Source organism: Stegodyphus dumicola, chromosome 7 (genome assembly GCF_044657685.1).
Source record: "Stegodyphus dumicola isolate Sdum_Otavi_A_Nest chromosome 7, ASM4465768v1".
In the NCBI taxonomy this organism is placed as follows: Eukaryota; Metazoa; Arthropoda; class Arachnida; order Araneae; family Eresidae; genus Stegodyphus; species Stegodyphus dumicola.
This window is the reverse complement of record NC_140774.1, coordinates 131709366-131736340: the sequence shown is the minus strand read 5'-3', so window position 1 is coordinate 131736340 and position 26975 is coordinate 131709366. Positions and strand designations below refer to the sequence as shown.

General features: G+C 30.3%; 1 protein-coding gene across 4 annotated transcripts in view; it reads left to right on the top strand.

The window, feature by feature from the left end:
• The window catches only part of LOC118199896 (prostatic acid phosphatase-like), a 78202-nt gene extending 52023 nt beyond the window's left edge, over positions 1 to 26179 (top strand). The window contains exon 10 of one of the 4 annotated variants that reach the window (XM_035371759.2): positions 21383 to 26179. In XM_035371759.2, the coding sequence (XP_035227650.2) occupies positions 21383 to 21507 (125 nt within the window). In that variant the 3' untranslated portion in view covers positions 21508 to 26179. Of the gene's footprint in view, positions 1 to 29; positions 300 to 14164; positions 14626 to 21382 lie in introns of those variants that run through there. The other 3 variants (XM_035371761.2, XM_035371762.2, XM_035371760.2) reach the window with 3 other exon arrangements.
• Positions 26180 to 26975: the final 796 nt, after the last annotated feature.

Below are 26975 nucleotides of genomic sequence, written 5' to 3'. Positions count from 1 at the left end.
AAAATATTTCTTGCTTTTTGCTGTTACAGAATTGGTAGGGATAATTTTTCTTTAGGATTTTAGACATTGCAGCGTGGAAAGTTTAGAAGGATTTGAAGGCAAGATTTATAGACCCATGATTCTAGAAGAATCGAGAAGTATGTGACAAAATGAAAAATGTCTCCATAGTATCAACATGTAATGGATGTATTTTACAGAAAGTTTGCAATGAATTTCTTACTTTTTGGAGAATGTCTGGAAGAAAGATGAAAACATAATATTTGAATGTTTTACTTCTGATCATAAAATCTTAACATATTTATCATTTCTTTATTTTCTCTACTTTTCACTAGACAGAAGCATGGAAAATATCCAAAATGCTTCTGATCTTATCACATGGGCAAGCATTATAGAAAGGGTTTTTTTTATTAATAAAGAAATTGAAAACTTACAATTTAAAAGATTTATCTAATATGTCTTAATGCATCATACACATAGCTGGCACTAGGCATTTTCCCACCTGATACAATCTCTGTGGATCCTAAATTCTGCTTCCAATGCCTGCTCTAAATTCTAAATGTTTTGCCATTTCTAGATTTTTTTGTTCGGTTTGTCACTAAATTCTAAAAATTCTGCCACATCAGCTCTGTAACCAGCCTTTACCATATATATTTCATATTTCTTCTGAATGTTCATATTACTAAAATAAAATTAGCCACTTTTTCTGAATATTCTAAATGCATTTAGTGTTTTTTAGAATAACAGAAATCCTTAATTAAATCCAAAAATTCTAAAATGAAAAGGAAACATGTTGAAGAAAGAAATTGAATACATAAAGAAAATTATTCTTCAAAGATATGTGCAGTTATTATTATGTTAATTGCCCAATTGTTTATGATTTCAGCCTTTACTATAATTTCCTATTTCTATTTCCTCATATGATAGAGTTACTGAGCCAGATTAAATTTAAATTAAATTGTATAATCTTTGACCACTAGTCCACATTATTAGTTTGAATTTGGCTGTTCTTGTTTAATTGCATCACCATGAGCTGTAATTGATTTTGTTAGCATCAGAACATGCCTCTATGTTCTAAGTTCTTTTTAAATAAGTGTCTTATTTAAACCTTTGTCTGATATTGTAGTTACTTTCAGACATAGCAATAATATGCTTCACGTCTGTCGGGGATTTTGCACTACATAACTTTTACCAGATCAAGTAAACCCTCATAGGTACATTGTGAAGAGGTTGACAAGTTAGGAGATTAAGCATGCAGAAACTATCGAGAGCATTGTTTTGCATATTGAGACAAATCTCTAATTGTTAGAAAAGATGCTTAAAGAGAAGGAAATTGATATAAACTAGCCAAAATGTCTGGGAAGGCTTCCAATTAAAATGATGGATAAATATTTTGTTGTTACAAAACATTATGTTTTGAAGCTTATATCGTTTAAGAATCAATGTCATAAATTACATGTATTTTAAACTGAAATTTTATTAAATTTTGATTTTAATAGGGCAAAATAAAATTTAATTGTGGTCAAGTATAAATCCATAATAACTAAGGTTATCAAACTATCTAATTTAATTATTTATAACTAACTGCATACCCTTAAAAATTATCTCTACATATTAAAGCGAGTTATTGCCTTTCAATAACACTTACTGTGGTCACAAGATAAAAATACAAAAATGTAAAAATTCAAGTAAAACTTATTCTGTGCATCTAGTGAGACTTAAAATAATACAAAACAACTTATCACCTCTGATGCTTTAATGGCTTTTTGGAACCTTAAAGTATATTAACTGGGTTACAACCCCTGGAACTGTACACGAAGCTATAACACTAACTGCATCAAACAGAGCCTGACCAACTTTCAACACTTGCCAACTGTGCCTACATCAGGCCTCTAATCAGCAGGTCTCTCTCTAGACAAGCAGCAGCAGTGACAACATTTAGTCTTTTGTTATGAATCATGCTGATTATGATCTTACTTCTCATTTTAACCTATGCTCTTTCACATAAAATCTACCTTCTACTAAACCTCTAGACTGACCAAGTATGTGACAAAATGAGACATAAAAAAAAAAAAATCAACATAAAGCTAACTGTTACTAAAACGTAAATGTCACTTATCTTCTTTCAAATATGAACAACTATTATAAATGTAAAATATTTAATGCTACTTGATAAATTGCATATAAAGTTTATTTTATTCTCAAACTTATTAATAATTATGTTCATTAATTCATGTTTAGTAATAATGCATACTACTTAGGGATCTATTTTATTTTTAGGATGGTGTTACAAAAGGGAAATTCAGGCATAGATAATATTTTTAATTGAATTCAGTTCCCATTTGTTCATAGGTCCTTAATTGTTTTCATTAATGGTCCTTAAAAGTACTTAATTTCCATGTGCAAAAATGTGTACAAACCCTGTGCAAAAACAAATGCAAATTTTAATATTAGTTAGGAATATTATTTCCCTGACTATGCTTATATCAGAATGCTAATTCATGTTCAAAATAAGGTGTAGTTTGTGATAGATAAGTTTTAAATACTTTTCTTTTAAAGCCATGCTATGTCTCAGCACATTTTGGCATGTTGGTTCAGTACTAGAAAAGAGTAAAGATTGTGTAATTTCCCTATAAAAGCTTTCAAATAATCATTTCAGGAGAAGAACACAGCTATGTTATTGTTTTTCCTTTTTGTGACTAACCTTCATTAATTTCCGTAATTTGATTGTGTCCATCGATTTTAACATTAGAATTAGATAACAAGGAATGGAAACGTACCACTTCTCTTATTTGATTATTTTAATCAAGTTATGTTGTGATTCATTTGAAGCAAGCTTTAGTTCCCAATGCAGTACAAGGTGAATCTGAACAAGGGGGCAAAACTTTGCAGGTTGCTAGAACGCAGCTATACAAGCAATATCCGTCGTAGAATGTATGGTCAGAATGCAAACAGGGAGAAGTTAAAAGGTAGATTTTCACTGAAACATTTTAAGAATCAACATAAGAATGATAGGAGATACTTCAGAAAACATGTTCTTAATGGGAATGTAATTGATGTACGTGTTCAAAGAAATTGCTCAAAAGACCTTTTGCCAGCAGGCTTCACATTTATGAAGACACCAGGCATTTGCCGAATATTGCTGGCAACAACGACGAACCTGATGACTAGATCTATATTCATTTCAATTGGGGCATTCTTAGATTAGGCTTTTCCTATGGCCCCATAGGAAAAATTCAAAACATGAGAGATCTGGTGATCTTGATGACCAAGCTATAGGACCACCTCGACCAATCCATCGCCCTGGCAATTTCGTGGTTCGTATAACCAGCTATCGTCTTGGCAATCTACAGTAGAAAATGCTGTTTGGTGCGAGGACTGACCCTTTGAATATTATTAACAATGCCACCTAGCGGTTCGCCATTTGCGTTCTCCCCAAACTCTATATATAGTTTGTATAGTTGCGTTCTATCATCCTATAAAGTTTTGCCCCCTTGTTCAGATTCACCCTGTATACATTAATTGCTGATACTATATGTATCACTGCTGTTTAGTGAGAAGGTTTTTGGATATGCTTGATAAGAATATTAAAGGATCTTTTGAAGGAAATCTGAGTCATGGCACCATTGACTTATGAGGAACTGTATGTCCTGCTATGTGGATCTATCATAAATAACCATTCACTGATCTACTTATTTGAAGAAGCTGATAGACTAATTGTATTAAAACAATCAATGTTTTTTCGAAGTTTTCCAGGCTATGAAGTAGCTTATCTAAATCACTATGTAGCAATTACTTTTAACCACTTCCTGATGGTTGTATCATATATGCATCCAGTATGTAATCTTCTTACACAATGCCATGTGACTTAGCATAACTCAGCTTGAAGATGGTATGCTGTTGCAATAGTATGATCTGACAGGACAGATATTTCTTATTGCTAAGGCTAACTTATTTGATCATTTCAAAATTATTATTAAAAAGAAAAAAAAAATTATAATTTGGTTTAAAATTTTCTAGAATCATAACTAACAACAGTATAATCATAAATAGAGAATATCGAGACATTGTGATTATCTTATCTGCTATGTATTCCAGTGTATAACACACTTTTTTAATACAAAAAATAACATCAGAGTTTATAGGTGTGCGTTATATGCGGGATATAAAAAATGGTATATTTAAAAATAAGGAAATATGTAAAGCTAATTAATTATTGTGCTTACATCTGTTCAGAAGACACATGTGACTCCTAAGTCCATAAATTCATTCTGATTGGAAATGCATTCTTACCCAAAATTATGTTCCCTTTTCTAGAAACTCTAGAATAACTCTCCCTCTCCGCAGAATTATTTACTCAAGCATTTTTCCGCACACATATATTGTTCCCCTTATTGCTTGTCAGTTCAGTGAAATATTACTCAAAAGTCTGGGAAAAGTCTCTGAATAAATGACTTAAAATATAAGAGCACCGCACATGTATATTTCAGGTTTCTTTTTAAAGAAAAGGGTGCATGTTATGTGGCTAATAAACCTAAAAATTAAAAAATATAGTTTGAAATTACAGGTGCATATTATTGTAGCCTTCAAAAAACAAGGCCACTCATCTCTTCTGTGGCATCACTGTGAGGCATATAAAGAAACTCTTCTCCTCCACTGGAGTTGAATTTCTGTTTCTGTTCTGGAAGTGAGTGAACCCACAGTTTGCTTATTTATCAATAGAAACTAATTTTATATTATTCCAATATGAAGTAAATGGGAGATTATTAAATATGGTATATTATCTTAACATTTATTATATATATATTTATTATATATCATGATTTAAGACTTATTTTTCTTAATGCTTGATAAAAATTGTCACTTGGGAGATTAATAATTATTTAATCTCATTTTATTTTGTATAGTTTGGATAAACTCTAACATTTCATAAGCTTTCAAACTTCAAACAAAACATTGTGCGTTATTTTTCATTTACATATAAACATGAAAACTGTGAATGAAAAGAGCATTTTACAAGAACCAACATTTTCTTACAGACTTTTTTAAGTAGTATATAATTTTCTTCAGTATGTTCAATTCAAAAATTTAATCAGGAAGATGAATTTTTCATCACTGTTACTGTTTGTGAGGGGTGTTTTAAATTTGTCATTCAAGCATTGGCCTTTGTATGAACATTTAATGTTCATAATGCTAAACCATGTGGAAAGTATATCAATATGCTTTGCTGTATCTTTTGAGTGTTTTAGTTTTCCTTTATTATGGGTTTCTAGTAATGCTTGGACAACAAAGTTACTGGAAACCTGAAGAACTAGCTTTACATTTGTTTTTCAAAAGTTGCCTGCATTAAGGCTTTTAGAGATAAATTATGGCCTTACCTGAGAAGACTGTACACTTCAAGAGACTGCAGATCCTTTAGGATATAAATGAAAGCTGGCAAGATTTTAGATGATTTATTTTCATTCAGAAATTTCAGTTCATGCATTTTTCAGCACTTTTTTGTGCAACCCAGTTGTTTTGAACACATTTAATAATATGCACTGAATATATCAGAAAAAATCAATAGGATAAGGATAAAATATTTATTTTTTTAGAACTAGAAAATAAAGATACAGCTTTGCTATTTATTACATTATTATTTGTAATGATTCCAATGACAAAAAAAATCTATTCTCTCAAGTCCTATAATGATTTGATCTATAATTGAATGCAGAACTCTTGCACTAATGTATGCACTGGAAGCACGTGAACAGTGTCTTTATATGATGATGGTATACTTGAAATCATAAATACATGCACACTTGAAACAGCTCCTGAATTGCTTATAGGCCATTCCCATTAAATTACCTCCCTTTTATCAAAATTAGATGTTATATGAAATTCATCTATTAATAAAACTACCTTTTTAATCACTTTCATTTAAAAAGTTGAATTTCTGTTTTATGTACAATAAGAAATTGCAATCCATTTGTTCTGGTTTAGGATGAACATTGTGCTTTAAATTAATATTCTGAATGATATTTGGGTGTGGAAGTAAAATGTATCCACTTTGTCTCAAAAGTTAGTGTATCTAGATTATACCATTTTGCAGCTTGGAGGAGAATTGAGATTTGTTCAGTTACAAATTTAATAACATCTTTTTCATTATTATTGCAGTTAATATCAGATAGTATATTCAGTGCAGTTTCAGTCGTATGACTTCATTACTGCTAGCATGTTTAATTTCATTTCATTTAGTATATTTATATTAGTAATTTTCATGGGTAATTTTAATTTACCGATACTTTTCCATGATTAATCTTTATCGAATAATTGTTTTTGAGGTGCAGGTTCAACTTTAATATTAAAAATCAAGACATGGTCTTGATTCCAATTTTCAATTCCAATGATTTTTCAAAAATTTCCCAAATCCAAAAGCTGTAGCATGCTTTTTTTTAATTGCATAAATCCTTCGAACTTAACAGTTGTCGGTCTTCATCATACTTCTGTTTTTCTGTAATACTACTTTGAATTGCAGCAAGATTTTTGTTTTCTAGTTCTATCCTTTTTGTCATAGGATCTTTGCGGATTGCTTCTAAAGTAAGTCTGATGGACAATTAATCATAATTGATGGTAGTGCACCTGTTATTAATCTCAGAACCTTCAAGCATACTGATACATCTTTTCCAATTTTTTTCATTAAAAGCCTTTACCTCACATATGATGTCAGCTGGCTGAAAATGGAGTTCACATACGTAGGTGTCTTGAAAGTGAAATTATTGAGACACATTTAAAAGAAAATCTCTTAAACATGTCATTATATAGGTGAATTTTAATATCATTTCATTCAAACAACTCTAAGGGTACACAGTACTGAACAGTATCATCAAACTATCAAAAGTTTTATAATATGTTTCATTAAGTCTAGTAACAGAAGCATACAATATTCCAAGCACAGTTTGGTGTAGATTTTTAAGGAATATGCAAGAAAGTTATTTGGAGCAAAAATATTAGTATAAAAAACAAAATAGCAAATTTTAAAAAATGAAATTTAAAAAAAAACTAATTCTTAAGTTTTATAAGCAACTGGTTTAACAATATTTTTATCTGTTTCGTGTATATTTTTTTAAAATATGATATTAATTACACTTTTCACAAACAATTTGAAAATGTGGCCAAAAAAATTTGAAAGTGTCATGTCCGTGTAAAATATTAGAAACATACGAATTTGTATTTTTAAATGAGAAACATTATTACTTTTAAATCTATAATGACAAGTGCATTAAGAATAAAATCTAAAATAAATTAAATATTTCAAATGCCATTTTAAATTCCAGATCCTGTATATTTTCCTGATTATTGCTTTATAGTTAAGCACTGAATTTTCTAATGAACACTTAATACTACATGATTAGTATATAATCATAATGCAGAAGTGTTTCTGCAGTATATGAAATAAAATACACTATACATAAAATAATCCTGTAGTATTATGCACTTAATTGACCATAAGAATATTCATATGCAATTTATGAAGCAACATGTATTTATTAACAAAATTATACAATTTTAAGACAAATTACTGGAAACAAAAACTTATTGTACTGCTTATTTAAATTAGCAATGATTTATTTATATTTACTTTCACATTTTATAGTAGTTCTTGTTTACTTCTATATTTTACTCTAGATTTTCAGTGGAAATCATTTTGGCTTAAAACGCACGACAAATCTTATTGTACTACTTATTTACATTAGTTTTACATTTTACACTTTTATATTTTACTCTAGTTTTTCAGTGGAAATCATTTTAGCTTTTAAAACTGGCATATTAAACATGCCTTACATGTTTTAAATATCAATGAAATATATAAACTTTATCAACTTTAAATATTATCAACATTAAATATATCAACTTTAAATATCAATGAAATCATAGTAATGAAAGCTCACCCTGCACTTTTTAGTTGGAATGAAATCTTTTCATTTTATTGCACGTATCCACTTCTCTTTCAGATTTGTATCATTAGGAAAAGCGAAAATGTGTACTTTAGGTTCAGATTTGTAATTTCCATTACATCACAGCCCTGAACGCATGTAAGGCATTGTATTGTTTCTGGAACTACCCACAAATTGCCAAAAAACTCAAATTTAACATATCCAACTGCAGAAAATCACTGTATACTTTAAGATTTTAGGTCAGTAATTGCAGTTCAGCCTCTTGCAGCAAATTGGTGACTGATGATAATCTTTGATTGAGCACTGCCCTCACGCCCAAAGAAGTAATGCACTCATCGTGCTGACATAACTAAGCTGTAAGGCTTTGTTCTCAAAGGCCATGCTATTATGCATTGGAATAAATGGTAAATCTATATCTAATTACATATAAAAAAAATAATAAAATATCTGATTAAATGCTATTATAGCATAAATGAATCAGAAAAGAGATTGTGATAGTCTTTAAAGCATGGATGAATACAAAGTCTCACATTGCATAGCTCATGTAAAAAGTAAAAAGTCTGGCTTGCTTCCCACTGACTCCTTATAGTCTGTGAACAAACTACACATCTTCTGGATTGTACTCCTTTTTCATTCACATTAAATAAAGAACAATGCCTTATGGAAAGCCTTAAAGTGGTGTATGATGATTTAGCTGTGAATTGCCTTTCTGTTCTAAAGCTTCCATAATTTTCACAAATTTTGCTTTACCATAGTCATTTTGAAATGAGATGGAGTTTTTTTTAGTATTGTGTATCATAGAGAACATTGGTATACAACAAAGCAATATCCATTAGACCAAAGAATAATTTCTTATGCCATTTAATGGACTTTCTGAAAGATGGATGATGTCCGTTATAAAATCTCCACCATCCAACACCACGCATATTTTTATAGTCAATGATACATTTGGGTTTTAGAATTCTCTTGTATTCCTGTTCTTTGATCTTGTATCACCCATATCTAGACCAGATATAGTAAGTCAGCAGTAAAACATATTTGTTTTTTTCTTTGAAAAGAAGTTCTTTTATGTTTTGTCAATGAATTGCATCCAGCTCCCTTTTTTAAAACTTAGTTTGTAGAAAATCATTTGGCATTCTTTTACTAGTTTTAGTAATAATTCGACACTTATTTGCTGGGACTGGATTTAAATATTCAGCAAGGGATGGAGAATTAAAAAACTGGTTGAAGTATAAATTTTATCTCTTGGCAAATAAATCTGTCATTAGAGTTTTCACTACTCGTTCACCATGAGAACCACCATTATCCATCAGATCAGTGTCTGCCACAGTAAATTAAAAAATTCCAGACATATTCAAAATTTGATTTCCAAAGTTTTTATATGTTGATACCACAGTGAGACCTTTCAGCAGGGACATACTGGTGGAATCCAAGATATCTTTCCCATGCAAAAAGAGATTGATACGTATGGTTGTGTTTAGGTCTTTTTAAATATTTTCAGTAGAAGAATTATTTGCTGATTTCGGAGAAGATAGATTTTTATACATCTTTTGCTCATTGAAATTATTAGGTCATACCTGAAAAAATGGAAGATTCAACTGTTATGTTCACTAAATAAATTCATATGGCTTCAATTCTGCAACAAATTGAGTCCATGATGAGGTATCATCTGTTGTGCTCGATTGTGAGCTGGAAGCAAAACAAACTTCCCATTCAATCTCCGACAAAATTTTGATATCCAAATTGCTACTCTTACTGAAATCTAGAGGTTGTTCACTAGGCTCGTTTTCTATTCAAATATACTCTTCTTCCATTAAAAACTTCTTTGTCTTAGACGTCACAATCTTGGTTAATTTTTTTAACCAGGGCAAAACTTAAGTCTGCTATCTAAAGATGCAAACTGAATACAAACAGGAATTCTAAAAATTGCAGCTTCACTCCAAATGTTTACATCATGTGAAACCACAGCTGCCCATCAGCTGTGTTTTGTTTACATTATATCACCTGCTGTTACATCTAAATGAATCACAATACAATGTATTGGTTTAGATAAACTAACTGTAGTGGACATGAAGTGCCATCTAGTGATTTTAAAAAATTCTAAAAGAATGTTTATGTTTGAAAATGCACCCATCTGCAGATTTATGTATAAGCTACACAAGCTATAGCTTAGAGCCTTCACTTTCTTGGGAGCCCCAAAAAATATTATAATATAGTATAAATAGTATTAAAATATAATATATTTTATAAGTCTGCTATTGATATATTTTATATGTCTGCCTTTATAAGTCTGTTGTAATATTATAAAGGGCCCCATATCTCAAATAGCTTAGGGCCTTATCAAGTCTGGATGATCTCTCATCTGGTAGATCAATACAAACACGATGCACCAGTGTATCACCATGCTTCTGCTGATATTTGGGGACCGTGACACTTAGCCGACGGGACATTTAACCGACACTAGTTAGCCGACAGGACATTTAGCCGACAAGGACACTTAGCTGACAGGTCATTTAGCCACATAGACAGTTAGCCGACAAGATAGTTAGCTCACAGGACATTTAGCCGACAGGGACACTTAGCCGACATGGACAGTTAGCCGACAGGACATTTAGCCGACACACAGAATTCGCCATCAGGACATTTAGCTACGGCACAGTTAACTGTCAAGACATTTAGTCAACGGGACACTAAGCTGACGGTGACGTTTAGCTGACGCGTGCCCAATGATTATTTAAATTTATTATCAATTACAAAATTTCTCGACTTCTTCATAAGTTCAATATTTAAGTTATTTTTTCGCCTATCAGTAAAATTCAGTTTTCAATTCTTGAAGATCTCGTATGTGCTTTTAATTATTGTGTTAATTTAGCATTGTTTCATATGTATCGTGCTGTTTGGTGTATATTGGCCAAATTGGAAATGCACTGAAATTTCTCGTCGAGGAATGTGAATCAAATTTCGAAAACGAAAAGAATTTTTTTAGCTAAGTACAGCGGTCGCTTAATTACATTTTAATATGGGATCTTCAAAAGTTATACATAAAGCTTCTTCATTTAATCAACTTTCACATCATTAATAATTTTTCTTGTTTACGTAATGATATTAATTTTCCAATCTCGCTCTTCTAATTGCTTTCAAATTTCTAATATCTTTACATTTCATTACTATTTTGCTCATCACATCATGTTACATTCTTTCCCTTAAAAAATCGCTTGGCTCCTACCACTAATGAAATTTCCTTTCCCTGTCATGAAAAGTCTAAATAATGCAATAAAAATTTTTCTTATTCTTGAATTATACTTTTTATAGAAACATATGGCGGTGAGGGTTAGTTCAGCAAATATATTTTATTTTGTTATTAAAACTAATTAAAAAAAGTGAATTTTCAAGACCAGCAAAGGTATAAATTATTTGTGACCTCTATAATTTGCAGTTCATGCCACCATCCTTAAGATAAAAATTCTGTAACATTTTATTGACCATGCCTCTCGCTTAAAATACCTACTTAGGTTAATGTTTATAGCCCTAAACTAGTGTATAATGTTTAATTTAGAAGTAAAATATTCTTTAAGCTTTTGTTTTATTCATAACTGAAGCTGCAGAAGGAGGCGGCCACAAACCAAGTAGAGAGGAGCAAAGCGTCAGATCTTGAAATGTCACCGTAATGTGGTGCCATCTATCTATGCTAGATTTAACTAGATCAGTCATGTCAAGGCTAACTTATGAGTGTAAGTTGGCCTTGGTCATGTAAATACATAATATTATGTACTATGTTTTGAAAGAGTCGTGATGTGTAATTTTCAATGTAATATGTTATATTAATGTTTTTCTTATAAAATATAACTTTTCTCAATATCTGTTTAAAATGTATAAATTTTCATTTTATTTTTTCATTAATTTTATTTTATTTATTTATTTATTTATTTATTTATTTTTCTCTTTCTTTCCTTCTCTTTCTTGTTTTTGGGTTAGCTACATGGTACTGCGGCCAGCTAAGAGAAGTAGGTTTGGTTTAGGTAATTAAGACAAAGCTAGAAGTCTATCGGCCTAAGGGGCAGGATGCCTTCGTGGAGGATGTTCTAAGGAAAACTAGCTCGTATACACGTTACATATGGGGAAAACTAAGGAAACACCCAAACTAAGGACAGTCCGTTCCCGGGATTCGAAATTCGGATCGAACTACCAGTGCTCTGCCACTTTACCGCTCAGACGCTACTGGGCCTATCAGAAATAGAGTCACCATTTTACTTAATATAGAACCAGTCTCTTCCATTGAAAATTGCTTTTTTAGGCTAAACCTTTATAAATGCGTTGTTCGAAAATGTCCCAAACCTGAATACCGAAGAAAGTATTATTTTTGAATAATACTTTTAAAGGAAATATTGGCGGTTTAGTGTTAGATTAGCATCTCTATTTTATTTTGCTATTAAAAAAATAATAAAGAGAACTTTCAAGGTTATGGTGACCGAAAAGAGATGTTTAAAAATCATTATCACCTCATCGTCAACCGGCAGTTATTTACCATTCTTAAGATAAAAATAAGCAACTCTATTAAAATGTCGGAATCGGGCAAACTCATTTTTACCTACTCATTATGGCCATTATGATAAAACTTCAAAAGTTAATACTGAGAGAGCTGAATTATCGCATAATTTTTATTTAGGGAAGAAAAATGATTGTGTATGCTATATATATATAAAGAGAGAGAAGAACTGCGATATATGGTGCTTATCCTGGGGTTCTGTTGCCTGATGAGAGAAGAAAGATGATTGTGTGTGTAATATTATGATTGTGAGTACATAATATTATATACAAATTAGTTAGGAAAAGAGAAATGTATGTATATTTTTACTGTGTACTAAAACATGCACTATCCAATTCCAATAAATCATATTCAAAAGGCTTCCGCATGATCTTAACACGATCCAAATCATTTGGTGGGTGCCGTTAGAAAATTTGCATATCAGCAGTGTTTCCGATATGTGAAGAGTGAAAAATGTAGTTTTTGCGGAAATGTATTCAGTTCTGAATAAAACAACACCTGAAAGAATATTTTAATTCTAAATTAAATGTTATGCAACAGTTTAGTGTTATAAACATTAACCTTAAGTAAGTATTTTAAGCGAGAGGCATGGTCAATAAAATGTTACAAAATTGTGTTTTTAATTTCCTACAAATTTGAAAGCATTGAAGTTTGGTTTATTTAATTATGGCAGAGCACGCTAGGGCTATCTGTCTTAGGGAAGGGGTGCCTTTGTGAAGGACTTTCTAACTGAAAGCATTAAGAAGAGCTAGATTGGAAAATTAATATCATTAAGTAAACAAGAAAAATTATTAATGGTATGTAATTGTTCAAAAGAACTCAGTTGATTAATGAAGAAGCTGTACGGATAATTTTTGAAAATTCCATATTAAAATGTAATTAAGTGACTGCCGTACTTAGGTAAAAAAAGAAAAAATCTTTTTTTTCCTTTCGATATTTAATTCACATTCCCTGACGACAAATTTCAGCGCTTTTTCAATTTGGCCAATATACGCCACACAATAATTAAAAGCACATATGAGATCTTTAAGAATCAAAAAATGAGTTTTGCTGACAGGTGAAGAAAATGATTTAAATATTGAACTTATGGAGAAGTCGAGAAATTTTGTAATTGATAGTAAATTTGAATAATTATTGAGTACGTGTCAGCTAAACGTCACTGTCGGCTTAGTGTCCTGTTGACTAAATGACTTGATAGTTGTTCCGTAGCTAAATGTCCTGTCGGCTAACTCTCCGTGTTGGCCAAATGTCCTGTCGGCTAACTGTCCATGTCAGCTAAATGTCCTGCCGGCTAACTGTCTCTGTCGGTTAAGTGTCCTTGTCGGCTAAGTGTCCGTGTCGGTTAAATATTTTGTCGGCTAAATGTCCTGTCAGCTAAGTGTCAGTGTCGGCTAAATGCTCTGTCGGCTAAGTGTCCGTGTCGGCTAACTGGTGTCGGTTAAGTGTCCGCGACTGGACATTTGGGACCACTGCATATACAAGACACATCTCTAAAGGTTGTTAAATCTCTTAAATCACCTGAAGTCAGAGATTGATTCAGTTGAAATAGGAGATATTGTTATTATTGTTAATCGAAAGAAAATGTAATTAGAGTGCAAAATAACTAAAGTAGTTGAAGTATTTCCAGAAGATAATTGTGTTAATCGACTTCTAAGATTAAAAACAGTCTTTAAAACCTATACAGAGACTCAGTCCATTAGAAATTAACAGCAAGATGAAGGGATCTATTGAAGAATGGGAACCCTTAATCAACCAATTTCAACATTTTGAAAGGAGAAAAATTTCTGAAGCTGAATTAGAGAAAGATCCTAAACACACACGTTCTGGAAAAGTGATACAATAGAAAAGAAGACTTGACCTTTTTATGCTTTTTTAATATTTTAGAACTTTTGGATATTTGTTTTTGATTAATATTTGTAAAGTTGTCACTTTACAAAGGTGGGAGGATGTTATTTCTAAAATGCTATTTCTGAAACTTCACTTATATAAGTGTAGGAATTTGGCAACAGAAAGTGTAACAGTTGATTTATAATTTTTTAGTTCTGTATGTTTAGATGTTCTGTTGCTAGCCATTTTTAGAACATGTTTTTCCCCCCTGTGAAGCCTCTTTATTATTTGTAAATAAAGTTTTATCTTTTAATTTTATATGATTTAAGGCATGATTTAACACAAATCATCATCAATATTTATACAATGACTCGTCAGTCTCAGACTGATCTAGAAATATCTCAAAGTAAAGTCATTTTAATAATATAGGGCTTAAACAAGAAAAAAGCACCAAAACTAATGCAGTCGATAATGGAATAATCAAATGGATGCATAAAGCCTGCCCATCCTTTTTCAGAAAATTCTTAAACAAATGCCTACAACTTAAACAAATGCCTTTTTTTCCAGATTGCCTGAAAGTTGGCTAAATAGTGCTTTTCATAAAAAGAGAAAGATCGTTCTAACCACAACATTTATTGTCTCTTTTTTTTTCTCATGATATCAATAGGAAAACATCTTTAAAAAAAAATAACATCAAATTCCAAGACTAATAACCTGAACTAATTTGGCTTTTGCCCAATATATTCCACCCAGCACACAATTCACCTTTTCAAAGAAACTTAAAAAGAATGGAGATAACAATCTCCAATGCATAGTCATCAGCCTTGACTTGCAGATCAGATTCAACACTTCGGGTGGCCTAGAAGCATTGTGGAAGGTCAAGTACCCATCCAACTTATCAAAGATTAATTTGAAAATTGGTCTAACTTCAGTCAACACAAACACATGTCAATAAAAAAAAAGAGCAACAGAAAGGATGTCCTCAAGGCTCATAAATGAGTGCAAACTTGTAGTTTTTGTTCCATTTGTCACACACATGACTTTCTATAAAATAATAACCAATAAATCATAAATATCATAAGCAAGTCCTAAAATTTAATGTCCTGACTAATGCCTTCAATAATAGTTGCAATCCAACCAACTATGAACTCAGGAATTCATATTTTGACTGTTACCTAGCTCAAAAGAACTCCCACATCATATCACCATGCAAACTCCGTAGCATCTTTAATATCGTATCACGTAACTCGCAGATAGTTACAAAATAGAAGAAAATACAGACTGCTCAAAAACCACAACGAAATTTAAATGTGGAAAGAACATCTAGTGAGCAAAAACAGTATATGCCAAGCAGAGTTGCCCACAGGAGATACTAAAATGTGCTACACAGGAGCAACTAGAACTGCAATATAGGAAATATTAAGAATATGCAAGAACCACCATAAAAAAATTGTGTATCCAATCGGGCAATCTGTTGGAAACTTCACAATTGCTTAGCAGTGAACAGAATTCAACAAATGTTTAGAAGATGCAAACAACATGACATTATAATCATATATAATTATAAAATGAATAAAGTCATTAGCTTACATTTTATTAGTTCTCTTATAAATTGCATTCCAGGCAAATATTCATCAAAGTTACTCATCACAAGCATTGCATTGCCATAAATGAAAGGGCCATACTAGGAACTCGTTCTCACGGATCTCCTCAAGCATAAATATTGTAGTAGTATTGAACCTTGAAAAAGCATTTAAGTTGGGAAGCACCTGTTGACCTCCAGTATCCTCACCTGCTCTCATCTGTACTATAAAGAGAATTATCACCATAAAAAAAAAAAAAAAAAACTAAAATAATCTGGCAACTAGGAGACTGCAAAACCTAAACTCAGCTGCAGACAGGTCTCTATTGTGATGTGTAGTGTCTGGAAATTGATTTGAGAAAACAGTTTTTTTCTTTTGTGACCTTACCCTCACTTTCTAGTAACAGTTTCAGAGTCTAAATTGTTTCCAGTGGGCATTATCCATCATTAAGTAATCAATCCACCAGCGGCTGAGCGGTAAAGTCTATAAACTCTGGTAGTTGGGTTCAGGGTTCCAATCTTGGTGAACAGGCTTTTTGCATGGGTGTTGTGTTGGTTTTCCCCATATGTAGCACGCACATTAGCCGGTTTCTATTAGAAAGTCCTCCATGAAGACATACCTTCCCTTAGACAGACAGCCCTCGAGTGTGTTTCTATAAACCAAAAAAAAAATTAAAGAATCAACATTCTTGCTCTTTTTATATTGTGTAATCTGCTTCTAAACGACTTGTTTTGCACTTCGAATGTTTCTTTAGTTGATAATGGCGCCACCAAAAAGTTTTGACGTTATAAACTTTGGCATAAAAATCTAATTTATACCACTGGATGATTTGCATTTAAAAAACAAATTATGTCCCATCCTTGCAAAAAATAAATCAGATTGATTGGTTTATTCATAAAATACCATCATTATTTTTATATGTGTAATGATAATTTTAATCACTAGTATAATAAGAAGAGTGGAATGAGGAAAAACTTCTAAATATCTGCTATATTTAATACATACCACATTCAAAAACCACATACATTGCGAAAAAAAAAGGACAATTCTATATCTCCTATTCTACTGGGCCGATTGACGAAATTCAAATTGCGTTCTTCATGTCTCAAAAGCGCGACTTAGGATATATATTAGATTTGAATATAGCACTTTAATTTTTTAATCTTTTAATTCAAATATTTATCCTTTGGACTTCTCTTTAAACTTTATTTATAGTTAAAATGTCCAGAAAATGAAAAGCTATCTTCAGCCGAAACGCATTTGATGCAACGGATATTTTAAAAAGTTTGACAAGAATGCAAAATTTGTGGAAGTGTAACAATCGAAAAATCTTAATTTTCTTGTGTCAGCACTGAAAACAAATGTAGAAGTAAAGAAAGGAAATTAGGGAGGAAGCAAAAATTTAAAGGGGACTTCAAGGAAGTTAGGTGTTTAAAGGCAAAACACTTGGAGGACGCGCACACCAACAAATAGCAGTGATTGAGTTAGTACTAACGGAAAAGACAAAAACCATATCATTGCAGATTAAATTGAAGGGCGACTGGTTTTCAACTATATGGTTGTATAAATTTAAATTACGTCATAAAGCATCATATCATATCATAAACGGAACATCCCATGATTTCTCAGTCAAATTATTTGAAGATTCAGGAATTTATCCATAAGGTATTACTCCCGCCTTCGTGATGTAGTGGTCTGCATGCTCGGCACGTATTCAAGAGGTCCATGGTTCGATTCCCGTGAGGTCATTGCTCATTTTTCAAGTCTCCTGCTTCCAAAAAATCCTAATGTCTCTAAAACGTATATGGATATCATCTAAAGACGTTTTTCCTCTTGATGAAACCAGTCTTACCTTTCATCTCATGCCTTCAAAATGCTTAGTCTGATAAAGGCTTTGACTAGATACTAAGGAAATGGATTGAATTGGATTATTAAGTTACGGCAAAGCAGGGCTATCTGCCTAAAAGGAAGGATGCCTTCGTGAAAAACGTTCTAAGGGAAACCAGCTGGCATACACATTACACATGAGAAAAACCACGAAAACATCCATGCAATCAGCCTGTTTGCCGGGATTCGAACCCCAGTGTTCAGTGACTTTACCGCTTGGCCGTTTGTGGGCCTTTATGAAATAGAAGGCGATAACTTTATTTAAAATGAATGTAAGAAATAGATGTTTAAAAAGTTGGATGCTTTTTAATATAGTTGTAGAATGCTTGAAGAAAAAGTGCAAGCCATTAAGTATAAAAAATAAATTTTTGCATCAAATTTAGTATATTTTATTTTTTTTTAAACTTTTTTAATCTTATGATATTTGATTCTTGTGATTTCTAAAATAAAACATTTGACTAAAATGTGAATAACATTTTAAGAAACTAAATGTAGGATGATAAAATTGTGTAAAGCAATCGGCACACTGATAAAAATGTTTAAAGCAATATATATAAGTCATCCTAAGTTAAAATGTCGGTTATGTATCTCTCTTATTTGTATATCTTTTGCGAACGGAACAATGAAAGGCATGTTAACTGTGCTTTAATGTATGCAGTTTTCAAATTCATCATAGTCTGGGTCACAAAGTATTCTTCCGAAAGAAACGCAATGCAAATAAATAAAATCAAATTCTGGAAAATTTGTATTACTAAATATGTTTAAAATGCTCAGTTCGAATGAATAAATAAAAAATTTTAAAACAATTATCTGAAGAGGCAATGCAACACAAACAATTAAAATTAAAGTCTAAAAATTTTAAAATTACCTAAAATAATAACTGTGACTAAAAAAGTATAGTATAAAGAAAACTATTTGAAAAAATATATATATAAACGATGCACCTTTTATTTAAACTACACAGTTCAAATGTGTAAATAGAAATTTTTAAAGCAGTTATTTGAAAGAAACCATGCAACTTAAACAATTAAAATGAAATTTGAAAAAGGAAAAAAATACTTAAAATAATAGGAATTATAATTAAAAATATATGAAGAACATTATTTGAAAGAAGGAACGATTGTGCCTTTTTTTCCTTTCACGCATGATGTAAAAAGGAAAAGAAAATAAGTTGCCCTGTATTAAGAAGTTCACCAAGTGAACTAACTATCCTTGATGCAAACAAAAAAGCACCAACATAAATTGTTGAATTTCGCACCAAATTTTACAAAATCTAATATTATGTTAATTTGAGTCGTAGAATTGAAATATGTAAAAAAAATGGTATGTTATTTCAGAAAAAGTCTGATTTTGTGTCGAAATACCTATGTTAGAATAGTGCTATATATAAATATAATATATATCTTAAGTCACACTTTCGAGACATGAAGAACGCACTTCGAGTTTCGTCAGTCGGCCCAGTAGAATGGGAGATGTAGAACTGTCTTTTTTTTTTTTTTTTTTTTTTTTTAAAAAACTCATAGTGTACATAATTAATCAGTTATTTTTTAGGCTAATCCATATCAGTAATAATTTTTTTTTACAATATTTTTGTCAAGAAGAATTTTAGCTAGTGTATAATATTAAGTTAATATAATAAATACAGTTAAAAGTCGTTAATCCGGACTCCTCGGGACTTCGGCGATTCCGGATTATAGATCATCAGTTTAAATCTAGTAAGATGGCATGCAGAAATTACAAAATTAAAAATATGAAACCGTAATTTATGAAATAAAGAACAATTATGATCTAAAGGGTATCAAAATTTACAAAAAGAAAAAGCTTAATATTTATTTGTTTACTTTATTAAACATTTCCTTCAATGTAAGTTGCTTCGTTTCATGTGATAATACTTTCTCTTTAATTCTATTAAACAGACATAATTTCTTGTTTAGTTACAAAGTTCCGCTGTTCAAGTCCTATAATTGCTGTGTTGAGAATACCGACTAATTTGTCAATCGAAATGTTTTCGTTTTCAATAACCTCTGGGTCACTTCCTTCACTATCGGAAGCGATTTGTAATGACGAGGAACTTGATTTAAATCATATCAAAGACGGAGTACATAGAGATGAAATACTACACTTAGTATGGAATTATAAACCAAATAAAATAAAAACATCTGCCCTGAAGATAAGGATAGTGCTGACAGATTAACTTCCAATCCGCCGCGTGAAATTGATAAACAGATTTCGGATTTCAAAACATACTTTCGCTTTGTAGATACAAATTACATATTAGTAAATATATATCGGAAATTCTATTTGACATAATCTTTCTAATCTATCATAATCTAATAATGACGTTTCTGCCCCCCCCTCTGCCGCAGAGCGTGAAATTGATAAACAGATTTCGGATTTCAAAACATACTTTCGCTTTGTAGTAAATATATATCGGAAATTCTATTTGACATAATCGAAAGTTCAAGCTTACTTTTATAAAATTGCTCTAACAGTCTGCAAAAAATAATAAGTCGGATCCAATTCGAAGATTAAGGAACAACGCAATCTGCAACATTAACTGAATTAGGTAACTTTAGCTTAGCCTATCACACACATTAAACGCGCCGTTACACAAACGCGCATGCGCACAAACATATTCGCAGCCGTAAGGGTCTTACGCGCTCTCGTAAACGCCTGTGCGCATGCGTGAACGCGACGCATGCGCAGAAAGTTTGTAGCTTTGAGGTCCGGATTATAGATCATTCCGGATTATGGGTGTCCAAATTAACGACTTTTGACTGTAATAATGAAGAAGCTCTTAATATTTTGTGAGTCAATCATTTTATTGATAGAGTAGTCTTATTATTCTCGATATATATTGCTTTGTTGTTTGTTGCCTGGATTAAAATAAAATATTGTAATATTGAATGTGAAATGTATACTTTATGTAATATTTGTGCTTCCCCCCCCTGCAAAAAAAGAAAAATAGAGGACTTATCTGTATCTTTTGTTCTTGGCTGATAAAGTGTACATTTATTTTTTATGGGTCAAGGTATGCTATAAAATACATTCTAAATTTATGTATGTTATTGCTCTAGCAGGATGTGTTTTACTTAATATTTGACCTTTCTCTTGAATGATATGCCAATCTTTCCCACCCCTTTATTCAAAGAGAACTTTCTAAATCTATTTTGGAGGCATAACTGAAATGAAACTTTCAGTTATATTTACCCATTAAATTGAAACAAAAGCTATAATGAAATCTTTTAATTTATCTCCAGTAACTGAAAGTAAAAAGTAAGTAGGTTCATTAAACTTTTTTCTGCTGGCCTTTTAAGAGAATCTAGCAACATGTACATATATTTTATTTTGGTTGAAAAGACACATATTTTCACTTTTATTTATGGAAAAATAGTAAAAGTTAAACATTTCTTGTAGAGAAGCCTTAATTTTCTAGTATTCATTGAAACCTAGTTTATTTTCTCCAGTTGTCTTTAATGGCAGAGAATAATTAATTTATTATTGAATTTCTCTTGTTTGATATCTTCTTTGTTAATTGAAAACTTTTATCTTTTATGTATAAAAATTAATTTTTCATTTAAATTTTGTTCTTGTTTATTTTTCAGATATAACCATAGCTCTATTTGTTGCTATGATAGGTGTTACCATTATTGTGATGACTGTTTATGCAGTATGGAGGTTTCATATTCGTAAAGATAAGTATTCCTATCACCTCATGCCAATGAGTTGAACTAAGTGAAACTGTAAGTCTGTGATATTCCAGAAAGAAAAGAAATTTGTTCTGTTTCATTTACATTTTCAGTTTTTTCTGAAGTAAAAAGGAATGTGTTAACACATTCAGTTAAGAACAAGATAAAAAAGGTATTTTTCATATTATCATTGTACAGATATAATAATTAAAGTCAAGTTTACTGTAGTTTATACTGGTAAAAAGTATTTGTATTGACATTATTTTTGTGTTCATGTAAATATATTTAGTGCTCAATTTTATGGACTTATTTATTACCAAGAGTCTGTCATTCATAATGATTTAAATGAAATACAGTATTAATTGGGATCGGGATCTTGGATTTATGTAAATATGGATATCATTGTTATTAAACTTTGAAAAAAAGAAAAAGCAAATGAATGAGAATAGTTTTTATTTGCATAAGAATCAATTGTACAAAATATTGTGGACTTGTTTATTTATATAGGTACTTGAATTTTATTTTATATAAATGCACATAGACATTTTAATCAAGATACATCGTTGGTAAAATTATTGTAAATCATAATACATAATTTATTATAATTATTGCTAATGTTATTTTAATTAAATATTATCATTTGTTCAATTTTATTATGCTATTTCTGTCCAGATTGTTTGCAGAATGCTTCTGCTGTATAAAATTCTCCCCTCCCTAATTTTATCTGTTCTGGTATTCTGTTTCAGATCTTTTATGTCATCAATAAAAAATGTGTTAATAGAATTAAAATTTTTGATAAACCTTCTAAAGAAACTTTATAAATGTTTTTAATGCTTTGCATTTATTTGCTACTAAGGAAATTATTTCATTGTGAAATACCAAACATAGTTGTATTTATAAAATATTACACTTTGCAACTCTGTATAGTTTGTATGCAAGTCTTACTAAGTTTTCAGTAGTATTTCAAGTTTTTGAGTACTCAGAACTTGTATTTTTAAAAGTCTCCATTGTAGAAAGTATACATTTTATGCACCTTTTTTTAATTCATATAAATTTGTAAAATCTAGAGTCCATTGTAGTGAGTAGTAGATGTATTGCCTAGTTTCAGTAATATGAAATTCCTTTAGAAATTCCATTCCTCATAGTATACTACATATATTTCTATGTATGAGTCAAGAATTTTTGGAATAAACGATCCAAAAATTTAGCTTTAGAAAAATCTAAAGCTAAATTACAAAGGTTGGCGTTTACATGGATCCACTAATCTTTCAAAAAAACGTAGGTACTTTTCTGTTAGCTGAGCACAAGTGATAAATTACTAAATATCTCACTTTTTTGTTTCTTAAGTTTATGAAAAAAATTAAATGAGTTAGTTGTATTTTCAAAATTGTTTATAAAGCTGGTTTGTTGCATTGTTGCCAAAATGAAAGATCCATTTTTGGCAAAATTTGCACCAGGCCTTCTCAATGGAGAAATGCCAAACAATCATATTGTTGTTAAAATTTTCAGATAAGAGGATCACCCATAGTTTGAAATTTGCCATATAATAATTTCTTTTCCAACTCATCTTTCAGGTAAATAAAATGGTACAGAAAATAAGACTAGCACAGATACCCCAAACTGTATACAAGACAAAAAATGAATGGGGAAAATGTGATAGCTGAAAATAGGATTACAAGAGTTAAAACTTCATTGTTGGCATCTGGGATTTTACTTAGTAGCGATTTGATTGGAAAATTTTCCACCTATTTTACCTACTTGGCAACATTTTTGCTTTCATCTAAATATGTTTAAATTTTAAAGGATTTTCCCCTTTTCAACTTATATATATGGATTTTGAATTTGGGGTAAATTTTTGAAATAAAAACGCACTTTTGGCTTTTACATGGATTAATTTATATATTGAAATGTGTGATATTTATGTGTACCATTTAAAAACTTTGCAATAATCCTTACATTTACATCATGTAACATTATTAATCATAATATTTGAAACATTACGTATATAAATGCAAAAAAACTCTAAAATATATTGGCTAAATAACTGTGTGTAATTTTTCTGAATAAGAAATTATAAACAATATATAACTGCATTTATATGAACTATTTCTTGGTGTAAATTTAAAAGTTATTCATGTGACAGTAATTATTTCTTAAACTGGTTATATGGCTGTGTTTAATTCTGAATTAATGCTCTGTTATTATTATTATTTAATGTTTACATGGTTTCATGTATTTATATATTATGAGAAATTGTAATTTAAGCATATTTGTATTTCTTTTAAGCTTATTTCTTGTGTTAACCTCTCAACTCTCCCACAAAGTTGTCAGTTATTGATGTCGCACTGATGATGATTTTTCACTAACCTAACACATTAAAAACAATAGCTGGTTTAAAAAAAATGGTACTACACTGAAAATTACATAAAACAGCAACAAAATTTAAAACACAAAAGCATCCATAATGAAACAATCAAAATATCATAAAACCATAATAAATTTACTAAATTAAAAATATTACAAACATCCACTTAACTTCCTATTTTCTTGGTCTTCTGTCTGTATTCACAGCAGTATTGCAAAACCAAACTGGCACTGCTTTCCATGTACGCATTGACCTGTTTTAAGTTAAAAAGGCAGACTGCCATATTTCTGGAAAAGAAAAGAAAAAAAAAAAAAAAAATGCAACGCTTTCATTTTCATTAGCAGGCACACGGTAGCGTTATGATTCATTGTGAGGAAAAAAAATCACAAACATGACCCTCAGATATCAAAGCCACACAAATTACTACCACCACTACTAAAATGCTGCTCGCATAATGCATGTGCCAATAGTGGGTTGCCAGATAAATACATGTACGTAAAATTATGGGTTGCTACATTGTCAACATAGTATTTTGCCCAGTGATTCTTGTCAAATTGAGGAGATAATGTAATAGTGCCATTTTATTTTTTAGCAATATTGTACATTAGAAATTTGTCTATGTAAAGGTAGAATTTTGAATTATATAATCATGAAAGTGAAATAATTGGGAAAAGTTGTTAAGAATAAATATTTATGTAATATATAATGCATTTGCTATTAGGTTGATTTTGCATTTTCGAGGTAATTATTTATTTCTCTTTCAAGTTTTAAATCATTAGAAGTTAGTACAGCAACATTGTGTTCAAAACACTGAAGATCTGAAACTTTTTTTTTTGAAAAATATTTATTTTTTGTGTATTGATGTTAGTATGCAATCTACCACTTTTAGTTAATTATTTATTTCTTATATGATGTTGTTAAAGTGCAGTTTTTAAATATGAAAATAAACATTATTAATTAAGAAGGAACAAATGAAAATGATTTCAATAATTAATTCAGTTATGTAATAAACTACTTTCATTAAATTTAAATTGTTTCCAAGTTAACTGAACAAAAGAAAGATTGGCCCTAAAAGAGCCGTTTTTATGAGTCATTCAGCCATATACCATACGCATGTCATGCAGCATGGGCAAAAAATGATCTTTGCTTTAATTAATGCATTATCAGCCATGCTTCTACAAGATAATATGAAACATTTACAGATGTGATTTACTTTAACTTCAGAATCTCCCAACATGATTCAATTGTTTGAGCATTAGTACTATTTTCAGAACCGACAAAGTTCTTTTAAAAATTACAGTTTGATGATACGATCACAAAAGCAGTAAGTTGCATACAACATCAATACCATTATTTGTTATCAAGCTAATTCAATGATCATTTTAACTAAAATATATAAAGGAGAGAATATCTTTTAATAATATGAATGTGGCAATTTTGAGTCATATATTCGTCTTATATATAGAGAGAGTCTTATATATATATATAATGTTGTATGATCTTAAATTCGCTTAGTTCGAAAACAATGCTAAATAGCAGCTATTAGCGCTATTTATCACTTACTTGATGCACTCACTCTATATATTATCTCCAAGTTTTATTTTTATTTTTAAGTTTAAAAGTTTTTCTACAAAAACTTTCTTTTTAGATACTTCTACTAAAATTAAAATTAGGAGATAATATAATCAATATTTCTTTAGTTAAAAAATTATTATATATATATGTAAGAAATTTTATATTTAAGTTTGCTCTTTTGTTTTGTTTCACCCATTGATATGTATAAGATCACAAACAGAAGTATTTAGTTGAAAGAAAATTTATTGATTAATATACATTTCAAGATATAAATTGAGCTCCTTCCCCTCCCCCCCCCCCTTTTTTTTTTTTTTTTTTTTTTTTTTGAGAGAGAGAGGGAGAGAAAAGAACATTCTTGAAATACAGAATATTCCATAAAAATAGCATCCCATCTTTTACAGTTATGTATAGTTGAAGAAAAAGACATGCATAACTATTCTTGAATAGAAAAATATGATTAAAACCAGGTATAATAATTTCTGCAAGTAGTTATCTTCTTTATTCAAGTTTCCATTCTTTTCACACTATTTTTTGTTTCCCATTTCCATAGTTTGTTTAGATATCTTTCTAATTCTTACCATTGACCTTTAGTTTTTGTAAGTTTTAAGTTTTGCTGCAGCTGTTCTCTTGAAAGTAGCTCATACAAAATATTCATGTGCAATATTCAGTTAAATTGTACCTACTTGTAAAAAATTAGTTCAGAGTATGAATACATGCACATCTAAAATTGTTAATCATTTTCAAATGCAAGCAGTGCCGGATTTACGTATAAGCTGCACAAGGTATAGTTTAGGGCCTCCACTTTCTTGAGGTCACCTCCAAAAATTTTACCATATCCCACATAAAAAAAAAAAAAAAAAAAAAAAAAAAAAAAAAGAAAGAAAGAAAAAGAAAAGAAAAGAAAATGTGACTTATGTGCCTCATAAAGTGCCCCATATCTCAAATAGCTTAGCATCTCGTCAAATCTAAATCCAGTCGTGAAGGCAAGGAAAATATTAGTCACATTGAATGACCAAATGTTAAATGAGTTGATTTCAGCAAGAGGTAGGGATGCTCTTGGAGTTATTTCATGAAATATTTTACATTTTATATCGGGTTTCTTCATATTTAGAGTTTTTATGTTTAAATGTTGTCTGCTAAGGTTCCGTAGTATCAGATCTAACTAAAAACTTTGCTAATAAAAAACAAAATTTGGCTAAGACAAATTCTAATTTTTCAAGAACTGAGTATTGTAAGTTTAATAAATATATATTCGAATATATTTAAATATAATATATTTAATATTAATGTATAAATATATTTATAGTCTTACCATTTACATTTAAATTCTTATCATTATGAAATTTTGAGAAATACTTTATTTAGTTTAGCAGTTAAATTATATTTTTAATCAAATTTATTTTCATCAGCTAGATAAACGCATCCCCAATGGAGGTAGAGGCAGTATCACTAACTTTGAGAAACACTGGTTTAAATTTTTTATAGCTTCTAAAAAGTAACTTGACAAATTAGAATTTTGAAAATAATTATTTACGTGAAATATTTTGATTATTCATAAATTTTTTAACT